The sequence below is a fragment of the Cnephaeus nilssonii genome (genome assembly GCF_951640355.1).
Source record: "Cnephaeus nilssonii genome assembly, chromosome: 10".
Taxonomy (NCBI): Eukaryota; Metazoa; Chordata; class Mammalia; order Chiroptera; family Vespertilionidae; genus Cnephaeus; species Cnephaeus nilssonii.
The window spans coordinates 47,519,620-47,532,049 of record NC_137081.1 but is presented as its reverse complement, the minus strand read 5'-3'; the positions used below and the strand labels follow the sequence as shown (position 1 = coordinate 47,532,049).

The 12,430-nt window shown below is 39.8% G+C and overlaps 1 protein-coding gene across 1 annotated transcript in view; it reads right to left on the bottom strand.

The window, feature by feature from the left end:
* LRP2 (LDL receptor related protein 2) overlaps window positions 1–12,430 on the bottom strand; it is a 201,182-nt gene that overhangs the window by 92,038 nt on the left and 96,714 nt on the right. The window contains exons 25-31 of the mRNA XM_079781761.1: window positions 10,666–11,043; window positions 9,240–9,488; window positions 8,236–8,447; window positions 7,306–7,490; window positions 4,814–5,042; window positions 3,263–3,440; window positions 147–275 (exon numbers count right to left, since the gene is read on the bottom strand). Coding sequence (XP_079637887.1) covers window positions 147–275; window positions 3,263–3,440; window positions 4,814–5,042; window positions 7,306–7,490; window positions 8,236–8,447; window positions 9,240–9,488; window positions 10,666–11,043 — 1,560 coding nt within the window. The remainder of the gene's footprint in view (window positions 1–146; window positions 276–3,262; window positions 3,441–4,813; window positions 5,043–7,305; window positions 7,491–8,235; window positions 8,448–9,239; window positions 9,489–10,665; window positions 11,044–12,430) is intronic.

The following is a 12,430-nucleotide window of genomic DNA, read 5'->3' as shown; positions in this document are numbered from 1 at the left end:
CAATTAAGTCGCCCCATACACATGCACGCCCCAGATACTGCTCAATCAAAGGGAATGCAGCACACACGCCATCAGCAAGTGGTTTAGAGCTTACACTGCTTTGCACGGACTATGGCAAGGCCACCTTCAGGGCACACTGTACCTACCTCTCTGGCAAGTCACAGAATCATGAGCCAGACTCCACCCAGAGGGACAAGCACAGGAGTAAAGCTGTGGCCGCTTTGAGGAAAGCAGGCATAGGTGGCTGCAGGGGGCAGTGGCACAGGAATTTACATCTGCAATAGACAGAGAAGTAAACATTGCTTAATGGAAAAATCCCACATAGAAGTGTACAGAATGAATGGGCAAAGAAAATGTGACATATTTACATATACACATACACATATGGAGTATTATTCAGCCATAAAGAAAGGAAATCCTGCCATTTGCAACAACACGGATGGACCTTGATGGCATTATGCTACCGTATTTTCCGGTGTGTAAGTCGACTTTTTAACCCAGGAAAATCTTATATGCCCAGTTGTCTTATACGCCAGAAAATACGGTAAGTGAAATAAGTCAGAAAAGATAAATGCTATATAATCTCATTTACATGTAAATAAATAAAAATGAAATCAGTGAAAACAGATTGGTGATTGCCAGAATCAGGGTGGGGCTGAGTGAAATGGTGAAGGCAGTCAAAAGTATTAGCTTCCAGTGATAAGACACATTAATTTTGAGGACGTAATACACAGCATGATGACTATAGTTAACAATACTGTACTGCATACTTGAAAATTGCTGAGAGTAGATCTTAAAAGTTTCATCACAAAAATGTTTTTGTAACTGTGTGATAATGGATGTTCACTAAACTTATTGTCGTGATCATTTCACAATATATATATATATATATATATATATATATATATATATATATTTCAAATCATGTTGTACACCTAAAACCAATACATGTCAAATTATATCTTAATTTAAACAACTACATTTTTAAGCATGCTCTGTCACACTATTAGTGTCCCCCAAAGGCCCCTAATATATGAAGTCACAAGTACATAAAGTTACCTCTGTTGGTTTGGGTTTTTTCCTTGACTCCTTTGCCCTTCCCTAACACCCAGCTTTCATCATAAAATTCATAAGAGGCAAAGAAGGAGGAGTGACTTGCCCAAGGTTACAGATCAATCCTGTCAATACCTGATTATGAACAAACAGCCACTGAGTAATCCTGAGCTTAGTATGGAAATATGATGCTAAATATTATTGTCTCCTTGCCTGACCTAAAAGAGACCTTTTTACATTAAATGAAATCAAGGTGTGTGTCCCGATGTGACCTTTACATTGACTCACTGTTGACCACATTTGGTTAGATAACAATCTTTTATTTTTCTAATGATGACATATTTGTGTGTCTCTGCTCCTTGACAAGAGTGATCCTGTGTGTATCCCAAGCTCACAGGATGTTCTCTATACCTTACATGTTCTTATTACATACCTTATCATATCTATTAATCCATTCATTCACTCTACAATGTTAAGCCTTTACCATATACTAAACACCATTCCACACACTGGGAATACTGTAAACATGGGACAGATATTCTAGCAAAGGAGACAGAACTAAACTCATAAATTGTGTGATTTCAGGAGGTACAAGAGAGTAAAAGGAGAATAAATAGTGATGGAAGGAAACTTGACTTTGGGTGAACACACAATACAATATGCAGATGATATATTAGAGAATTATACACCTGAAATCTGTATAATTTTATTAAGCAATGTCACCCCAATAAATCCATAATAAATAAATAATAAATTGTGAATGCCAAACCAGTGTGGTTCAGTGCTTGAGCACTGACCTAGGAATCAAAAAGATTACAGTTCAATTCCTACTCAGTGCACATGCCCAGGTTTCCGGCTATATCCCCAGTAGGGGGCATGAAGGAGGCAGCCGATCAATGATGTTTCTTCTCTCATTGATGTTTCTATCTCTCTATCCCTCTCCCTCTTTCTCTAAAAATCAATAAATATATATTTTTTAAGTTAAAAATATAAATAAATAAATTGTGTGATTTCAGAATATGAGGATAAATAGCAAAATAACTATGAGAAGGGAAGGCTAATTTAGGTAGGGCGATTGAGAGCCAGCAGGAGCATTTCATAGAATCCTAAATGACATGAAGAAACAGCTGATGTGGAAATCTAGAGGAGAGATATTCCAGGCAGCGGGAAGAGCTAGTGCAAAAGTTCAGAGGTGGGGCCCCCGGCATGGCTCAATGGTTGAGCATTAACCTATGAACCAGGAGGTCATAGTTTCATTCCAGGTCAGATTGTGGGCTCAGTTCCCAGTGTGGGTGTGCAGGAGGCAGCCAATCAAAGATTTCTCTCATCATTGATGTGTGTGTGTCTCTCTCTCCCTCTTCCTTCCTCTCTGAAACTAGTAAAGATATTTTTAACCCTTTGCACTCGCTTGCTTTTTTCTCGATTCCTTTATTCTAATGCTAACCGTGTTGAGTCACACTCGACATTCGAGTGCAAAAGGTTAATAAAAAAAAGATACAATGACTTAAAGATAGCATCCCTGGAAAGTAGGTGGGCCTAAGGCAGGCATAAACTCTGCAAAAAGTTCAGAGGTGGGAAGTTGCCTGGTATGCTTCAGGACACAATGAAATGTAATGAAGTCCAATGTGACAAGAGTAAGGAAGTGGGAGAAGAAACCAGGGAGATAACAGGGGCCAGATTCTGAATGTGATGAGAATCCACTGCAGAGTTACAAGGAGAGAAGATTAAGTGACTTATTCCTTCCTCACACTACCAAAGTCAAATTTTTAAATTGCCTCTCCACCTACACCAGGCACTCCAGCAAGATGGGGTAGCCACAGCAGAGAACCTACAGGGCAATGGTGCCATAATAAAAAAGTCCAAAAAATAGGTGGAAGTGATAAAAGGGATATAGTATGTATCTGGTCTATGCTGTATTTGTCAGCCGAGGAAACTGAGACTCAGAAAATTCACAAAAGCAGTAGCCAATTGCTAAATAAAATGATACAATTTATACCTGCTGTTGTTACATACAAGATTTGAGTTTTCCATGGTAAATAAAAGTAATGGAAATGTTAGGATAAGCGTAGTAGGTAAAGTGGAAAGGAAAATTCATTGCCCAAACAAATGTGTCTGCAACACTGTGCATTTTACATTTCCAGAATAAGTGTTTTCCAAGCTATTTTCAGGCAGAGTGTTTCTCTGTCTCTCTCTATTGTCTCTCATTTACCATTTGGCTGTTTTGCAGGATGAACCGCAACAATCCCAAGAGGCTGTTGCACATTATAAATGACAACAGACTGTTGCCCTCCATGCCACTTGTTGGCTTGAGTGACCTGCTCAGTTGCTCGGTCAGTCCAGTACACCGAATCTTCAAAGACAGTTAGGGCATAGGGATGCCGCAGAACCTGCGAGGCAGAAGAGAACAATGAGATCTCACACCCAGAAATAAAAACCAAGGGGAACAAAGTAGAAAAGGATGCTGAATAGATGGTTTCCTTTAGCATGCAATCTATAATAATAAAAAGAGCATAATATGCAAATTAACCGAACGACCGAACAGCAGAACAACCTTCCAGACAACCACGCTATGACATGCACTGGCGCCAGGCCAGCCAAGGTGGGTGCGATGTGATTGGTAGGGGGCCCACCATCGCCCCACCATCGCCCTGCAGAGGGAGGCCCAGGCCAGGGGCCGGGGGGCGGTCAATGGGAAGGGGGGGGAGGGCTCCACAATCGCCCCAGAGAGGGAAGCCCAGGCCACCCTCTGCAGGGAGATCCATCAGGGGATCCGCGGAACCGGGGAACCAGGCTTGTGTGGCAGCAGAAGCGGGCAGTGCCAAGGCGGGAATGGGTGGGGGGCAGGGCCACAAGGTAGACAGGGCCACGGCCATGATGGCCCCGGCAGCTGGGGCTGCAAAGGCCTACCCTTGCATGAATTTCGTGCATCGGGCCTCTGGTTATTTAATAAAAACACAGGGAAGTCACTGTTTAAGAGACAGATCAAAAACATACTGCTTCACCTATCTCCCACTCTACCACTCAAAATCCCTTCTCGTGAATGTGTCATTTAGTCTTCATTTTTACTCTGGTAATTACACTGGGCACCCATTTACAAATGAAAGCAAAACTGAAGCACAGAAAATGAAGTGCCAGGTCCAGGGTCCCCACCACCCCATTATCATCTCTCCTTCTCCAGTGCTATTCCCACCATCTTGTTCTGCCACTCACAGATGTACATAAACCTGATACAGCTTAGATGCATATTTTCTGAAGGTGGGGAGGCCCTCCCAGGGTCTCTTCAAGTCACAAAACTGTAAATAATGACAATCTTAAATAGAAGTCATTAATAGTTCTTTGGGGGGAAAATTCATTTTCTGTATTTTACCATAACTTGTGAGAATAAAATCCACAGAATTTCCTAAATAAAAATACAAAGCACATAACAGGCTATGATTAATTGAGAATGTAAATATAATTAAATTGTTAATACTTGTTTAACTCTTTGTAAAGGTACAGAAGCAACAGATTAGCACCTACAGATCAACTAAAATACACAAGCAATCTGACCATGAACTAAAATAAAAATACATATTTTCAGTTAGTGTAAAAAAAAAAAAAAAGATGGATTGGCCCTTATTCCTGTTAATATTCCCTGGATTGATCATGCAATGTCTATAACACAAAAATTAAGTTCTTCATATTCTTGTTATTCTGTCTGTTTTCCACTCAGTTACTGTTATGGTTACTGAGGTGTTTTTTTTCCTCACTACCAACTTACCAAACCACTGGCTATCACCTGCCTCCGATGTTGTCCATCATAATCACAAAAATCTAAGTAATCAAGATAGGCATCCAAGAAGTAGAGCAGTCTGTTGGGGTAGTCAATAGTTAAGCCATTGGGCCATAAAATCTTGTCTTGGACAATAACAGTGCGCGAACTGCCGTCCATGCTGGCTCGCTCAATACGAGGGTGATGGCCCCAGTCAGACCAGAACATCAGATGTGCACTGTGAAAAGAAACTAGTTACCAATCGGAGAGGACATATTTCAACTTAGAAAAATAACTGTCATCTTAAGTAATAGGACATCATATATACACTCTACTTAAAATAACTAATCGCCAATTCAGAATATATGCACAGAGCTTATTCTTTCCTCTGAGCATTGCAAAGGAAAACTGTAATCATGATGCAACCACAAGCCACCTAGGTGTTTTTTATCCTCTCTAATAAAATGGTAATATGCAAATTAACCATCACTCCGCTACATAAGCCACACCCACCGGCCAAGCCACGCCCACCAGCCAATCAGGGCAACTATGCAAATTAACCCCAATCCAAGATGGCTACAGCCACAGAGAGCAAGGTTTCCCAGGTAACAGAGCAAGCCAAGCTTTCCATAGCCATTGCAGGCCTAAGCCTCCACTCAAGCTACAAAGTTTCAATTATAGAAGGTAAACAAATTCAAACAAATGGAGGCAGAATGGAGCTTGAGAGAGCAAGCCAGGGTTGCCAGCGGCAACAGGGGAAGCAAAGCTTTCCACACACCCTGGCCGGGCTCACCCGCTTAAGGCTACAAAGTTTCAATTGTAGAAGGTGAATTAACTACCACAGAAATGGCTGCCGCCCCAGAAATGGCTGCCGCCCCAGGCTACAAAGTTTCAATTGTAGAAGGAAAATAAATTCCAGATACCAGGGCCTCCCCTTGGGTTGCCAGGGGGCGTGGCCGGCCTGCAAACCACCACAGGCCCCTCGCTCAGGCCGCCCCACACCCCAAGGGAACCCCCACCCTTATCTGGGACACCCTTCAGGGCAAACCAGCTGGCCCCCACCCCTGTACCAGGCCTCTATCCTATCTAATAAAAGAGTAATATACAGATTGATCATCACTGCAACACACAATATAGCTGCCCCCATGTGGTCAAAGATCCTGCCCCCATGTGGACACAAGATGGCCACTACAAGATGGCCAGCAGGAGAGGGCAGTTGGGAGGCACCCGGCCTGCAAGGGAGGGCAGTTGTGAGAGACCAGGCCTGCAAGGGAGGGCAGTTGAGAGGGACCAGGCTTGCAAGGGAGGGCAGTTGGATGTGATCAACCCTGCAGGAGATGGCAGTTAGGGGTGACCAGGCTGGCAGAGGAGGGAAGTTGGGGGCAAACAGGCTGGCAGGGGAGCAGTTAAGCATCAACCAGGCTGGCAGTGGAGTGGTTAGGGGGTGATCAGGCTGGCAGGCAGAAGCGGTTAGGGGCAATCAGGAAGGCAGGCAGGCAAGCAGTTGGGAACCAGCAGTCCTGGATTGTAAGAGGGATGTCCGACTGCCCGTTTAGGCCCGATCCCACCAGGATCGGGCCTAAACGGGCAGTCGGACATCCCTCTAGGAGTCCCAGATTGGAGAGGGTACAGGCTGGGCTGAGGGACAACCCCCCGCCGTGCACGAATTTCGTGCACCGGGCTTCTAGTAATGTTCATAAAGCTTGCAGTATATTATGACTCTGAAATGTCTCAATGCCAACTCATGTTTCTGTACAATCCACAAATATTTGATCTAGAAAAATCCATCTGTCCTTGATTTTCTACCCTGTCATGTCTAAAAGGGTCAATTTATTTCTCATCAGAGATTCATCATAAATTTCACTGGTGTTTAATCTCTGCAATATCTAGAAGTCTATATCACACTGAACATAATTTGCCGAACTCGTCATCCTGCAGACAAGAATCTAAGTTAGAGAATCTAAGCAAATTCAAGAGAGGAGGCCTGCAGAGGTTTCTAAGCATGTGGGAGAATTTCTTTTTCTTTCCTTTAGGAACAACAGGCAAAATTTTTCTCCCTTGTATTACATAAAAGGGAACTCTAGGAAACAACATGAAATCAAAGCAGAAAAATCTGGCTTCTATTTTATATTTTTTAATGAAACCATGAAGTATCAAAGTTACAGCAAGCTGGCCCATCTATAGCATATTACTGTATACATTCATTAGAAACTTAATTATATAATTCTACAACCATCATATCAATAATTGTATTGCCAAGCTAATAAATCAATGCAGTCTGAAAGTGAACAATCAATTGCCCTTGTGTACTTTATGGCAAACACTAGGTAAAGAAATGATAGCAACAACCAGTTGGATGCCGACCACTTCTATAGAGATGTTTAAACAATGAATTATTTTAAATTTTATGATATGCATATCAGTGACATCATGCTCCTGTAATTTTTCCTTCATGATAATCATGTCAAGGCAAGATCATTGAAAAAAAAAAAAAGTCTTACCTAAGTCTGGGATCTAATGCTAGTCCCCTTGGCATTGTTACATTTTCACTAATCAGCACAGTCCTGTGGCTCCCATCCAGTTTAGAGACTTCAATTGTTTGCAGAGCGTAGTCTGTCCAGTAAAGATTGCGACCCACCCAATCTACCACAAGACTTTCAGTCATGGTGATGCCACTGTCAAGTACCTAAAGACAAAAGTGAATAAAGAGTGAATTCTAAAGGGAATGAGTGATAACATGAAAATCTGGAATATAGCATCTAACTAGCTTGTGAGCATTATGAAATTTTGTCTTCCCATGTAGATAACGACCTAATCAACACTACATTTTTATAGAAAAAACATACAGGATTTTGTGGAATTGATTGGATTAGTATGTGGTTTCATTTTGGTTTCAAAGTATTTTCAATTAACAAAAGCTCTATCCATTCCCTAAATTGGCAATCCTATGAAAATTTATAATGCCAAGGTACCAAAAGTAACATCTTGATTAAATGCAAATTATTATAAAATAAAGTTCTACGGGGCAGAGGAAACATAACCATCAAAGGTCAAGAAACAAATTGGGAGATAGAATGAAAACATAATTAAATTAAAACTATGGAAAGCAACCTCTTAACTCCCCTGGCGCTTCCTTCTGCTCTCATACACCACAAAAAAAAATTGCAAAGAGAACCTCATAGATTTTGTGAAGTCTCTACATCATGTGACCTGGAATTCAAAATAATGGATCGGCCTTCAGAGACCACTTCCTTATCTAAAACACGCATAGATTTGGAGTTATGAATGTCCAGGCCTCTTGGGTACAATATCACCCAAAGGGGAATATGAGAGCTACCTAGTATGCAGTAGGATCTTCTCTCACTGGAGAGTAATAGCAAACAGACCCACGACAGTGGAATTAGGCCAAAGGTCAGTAGAAATGTACTTACTACTTTTCTGTCTGTTCCATTTTGAAATGCACTCCAGATTTTGCCCTGAGTTCCATCAGACCAAAAGACACGACCACTGACTGAATCAAAATCAACAGCTACAATGTGAGAACCACCCTCGATAAGTGCATAGATATTGTGGACCTGGGAGGTGATATTGTCAGCAATAATTTGGTTCTGACTTGCCACAAGTAACAGAAGACTTTCAGATGCTGTCAAAGAAGAAAATGCAAAAGTGTCACTGATTCTGGAAGAAAACAAAGCTAAAGCATCTCAAATACTTGATGTAATACTTTTGGTAACAGAGGAAGATGTAATTCCAAACTATAGTAATGGGGAAATACAAAAATCTCTTTAAAAATCTTTTTAATTATTCCATGCCTTGCCTACATTACATAGTTAGCTGATTTTCACAAGTATTTAAAGTAAGCTTTTTCCAAAATATTTTTCTTCCTTTAATTATATTGTCTAAATATCAATATGGAGTGAACTATACTTGCATTCTTCCTATTCCTAGTTACTTTCATACTTTGCTTATCTTCTTTCCTAAATTATAGGCTTCTTGAAAGCAGAAATCATGTCAAATAATTTTTCCAAAGGCATTCAGCTGTGTCAGAGACTTCTAATTATCTCACAATATCCCCTCTACTTTGTTTTAGCCTCCTTTATTTGCAGTTGAATTAATATCCTAATATATAGTGTAATCACTTTCACATAATAGAAATTGAACTAATATTGGGCAAATTGAATGCATTATGCTCATTATATAAAGATATTAAAATACAGAAATCATTTTTAAATAATGTAAAAAAACATGTTATTATTCTAAATAATTTTTTAAAATCATCTTCTGCTGTATATGTTTTGACCTCTATTTTCCAAAGTACAAGATCCATCATTTGACTCCTAATCAACATTTTCGAATATCTACATACAACATTTGATCTTGAGCTTTGGGGTATGTTGTTAACTGGAGTTAGTTCACTTTCAAGTTCAGTCATTACCTGTAACTTTGCAAGTCTTCCCATCAGTGTCTAACATGTATTCTTTATCACACCAACACCGGAAAGAACCTCTTGAATTGTAACAATGTTGGCTACAAAAGCCTGGATTATCACATTCATCTATGTCTTCGCAGGTCTTAGAATCATTAGCAAGCAGGTATCCCAAAGGACATAGGCATTGAGCCCCAAAGGGCCCTTGAACACACTGGTGAGTACAACCAGCATTTAAAGTTGAGCAGCTCTCCTGGTCTAGAATAAAGAAAGAGAATAAGAAAGGGGGAAAGTGAAGAATCTTTGGTTCACCCTGCTGCAAATATTTGTCATATAGTCTAAGGCTACCTTCAACATAAAACCCAGGTAAGAGCTGAGAGCAGCACTCACTTGGATGAATTCCACAGGCTAGTCAGTGTCTGCTCTGATAGACCTAAGGATTTATTATTCTTCACATCCATTGGACTTGGACCATTTTCTTCGCTACACCCCTCTATTATAATTCCATTTAGACCAATGTGAGAAACTTGGGGAAATATTGGTGACATCAAGAAACACAACTGTCATTGATCAAGCATGCAAAGACACCTAAATTACTTCTCATTTGCTTTCTGTTATTCTACCCATATAGAAATAGAAGATAAGACTGACATTATGAGCAAGGGCTGGAATGTTTATGAAAGTGAATAAATGGAAGGGGAAAGGCAACTGGAATACTAGAGAGCACAGGGCCACAAACATCATTCTTTAAGTTCAGGGCCAAAACAGCAATGCCTGAGGCCACCCAAACATAGCTCACATGCCTGGAGATGCAAATGCCCTCTATTTCCATGTAACTTATTATAAGAGTGATGGCACAAAACATGCACTAGAAGGGGAAGTAAGTCAAATTGATTAGAACATTTTCAGCACAAACACAACACATATAAAATCATAAAAATAAATACTTTGCATTCGTACCTGGCTGAGGTTCATCTGAGAGTGAGCATTGATTAAAGAGGGAAGAAAGAAAGGACAGTAATTAGGATTACATGCCAATCACAGAATTCTAATCACAGCAAACACAAATCCCTGGACTTCATTTGTTTTGTGGCAAGTTCTGATTGAAATTAGAAAATATTAAAGTTAGAAACTTTTGAGTCCATTACCAATAGAACCAAATTTAATTAGAGAATCTAATGGCCTCAGTTAGTCTTATTTTTTAAAATGATTACATAAAAAAGAAGTACAAACACAGAACCAAGTGCAAAGGATTTAATGAGAAATATTATCCAGTGATGATTTATTTGAATCATGATGCTTATCCCTACACAGATTTGAACTCAGAGAGGAACTGAAATCTCTTCCTCAAAAGCTACATGGTGATTATGACAATGGTTATGCACAGCAGGCCGCTGGTCAGAATGAACTTATGGCCAGAAAACTGGGAACTTACTGCAAAGTGGGGATTCATCTGTCCCATTGGGGCAGTTAGAGACGCCATCACATACTGCACTCAGATTCACACAGATGCTATGGCCAGGGCACTGCCATTGCCAATTGGGACAGCGAAAGGCTTGAGTAGGGCAGTCCTTCTCATCACTCATATCCCTGCAGTCATTGTCCCCATCACAGACCCACTCTCTGTGGATGCAGTTTCCATTGGCACAAAGGAAATGGGTTGGGGAGCAGGTCTTGAGCACACAGCCATTGTGCTCATCAGATCCATGGATGCAGTCTGGGTGCCCATCACACTCCCAGACCCCTGGGATGCAGAGACCATCTGATTGGCACTGAAATTCATCTGGGTGGCACATACCAGGAGGCCTGGTTTCTAAAAGAAAAGCATGGGGAAGATAGGCTTGTGAATGCAATTTTTAATTCCTTTTATATAATCCCTATAGGAAACAGTTTTGGATCAAGGATAGGTTTATAATAATGACTAAAATAAATATTAAAATGTAAAAATGATACACATAGTGTATTCTCCAATATTGTGGTAAAGAGAAATCTTTATGTGTCTGATTCGTTGATCGGACAACAAAAGAACATGGTGCACAGCTCTTGAATAGAAGATAAATCCCTCAGTCAAAAGAATATTCTATTTCCTGCATTTATTATGTTCATTCAATTATAGAATAAATCATAAAATACAGCTGTCTCTTTATTAAAGAATCACGAGAGCATTTCAATTGTACTTAATTAGCTATGGTTACTTTGACTTTCATGTGTTCAATAATACATTTGGATGTCATAATTGTTCCTCAAATGAGCTGTATCCGATGAAACCAGCACACATTAAGCAAAAGGTGACAGTAAGCCCTTAATTCTTTGCAAAGTTTCCACGGTTCATCAAGTAATTCTTGAGAGATAGATAAGAACTGTCTCCCTATTTCACAGAAGTAAGCCCTAATCTCCCCAACCCCTCAGGAAACTAGAAAGGCAACAGCAAGTCATTAGTACCTGGAACTGTAACCTCAGATCATCACAGAAGTCTGTTTTCAATGTGACATAGGAAAATCAGTGACTAAGAATTTCTGGGTGTGGTGCACACCTATAAAGCATGTAATCATTTTATTTAACTTTTCTTTTTATCCATAGATTTAAGCACTTCTTTTCTGATTGAGTAGAATTGATAGAAACCTACTGTTTATGGTCCAAAATACCATTATTTAAAAAAAATACCATTATTCAAACAAATGACTACTTCACGGACAATTTTTTACAAGTTTAAAATCCACGTAACACAAAAAGTAGGCAATTGCAAACCCTGTTCATTATAGGTTTCCAGCCTTTGTAGAATGTAGGTCTATTAATTTATATTCCACGAAGTTCTCCTTGAACCCTCTGAGCAGAAGGGGTTCTCTGAGCCTTCATAGAATTTCATCTGTATCATTTCTAAGGCCCTTGTAACTGACCACCTTGCTTTATTATCTCTTACGTTCTATAATTACTCTTACTAGACTCTACTAATACTTAACATATATATCTTAGCAGATATTCAACCAAAAACCACTGAAAGAATAAATTAATTAGAGTCAATATGTAATTCTGCTCCATATTACATTCATACCATGATTTGACCTATATATTGAAATTTTTAAGAAACCATTAAAACACCATTTTATATGCTAAGTCTCAAAAATTTGAGACACACTAATTTGGGATGGCCTAGGAAAACTTAGTAGTAAAAACAAAAATATCTAAGAAATAGTTAAACT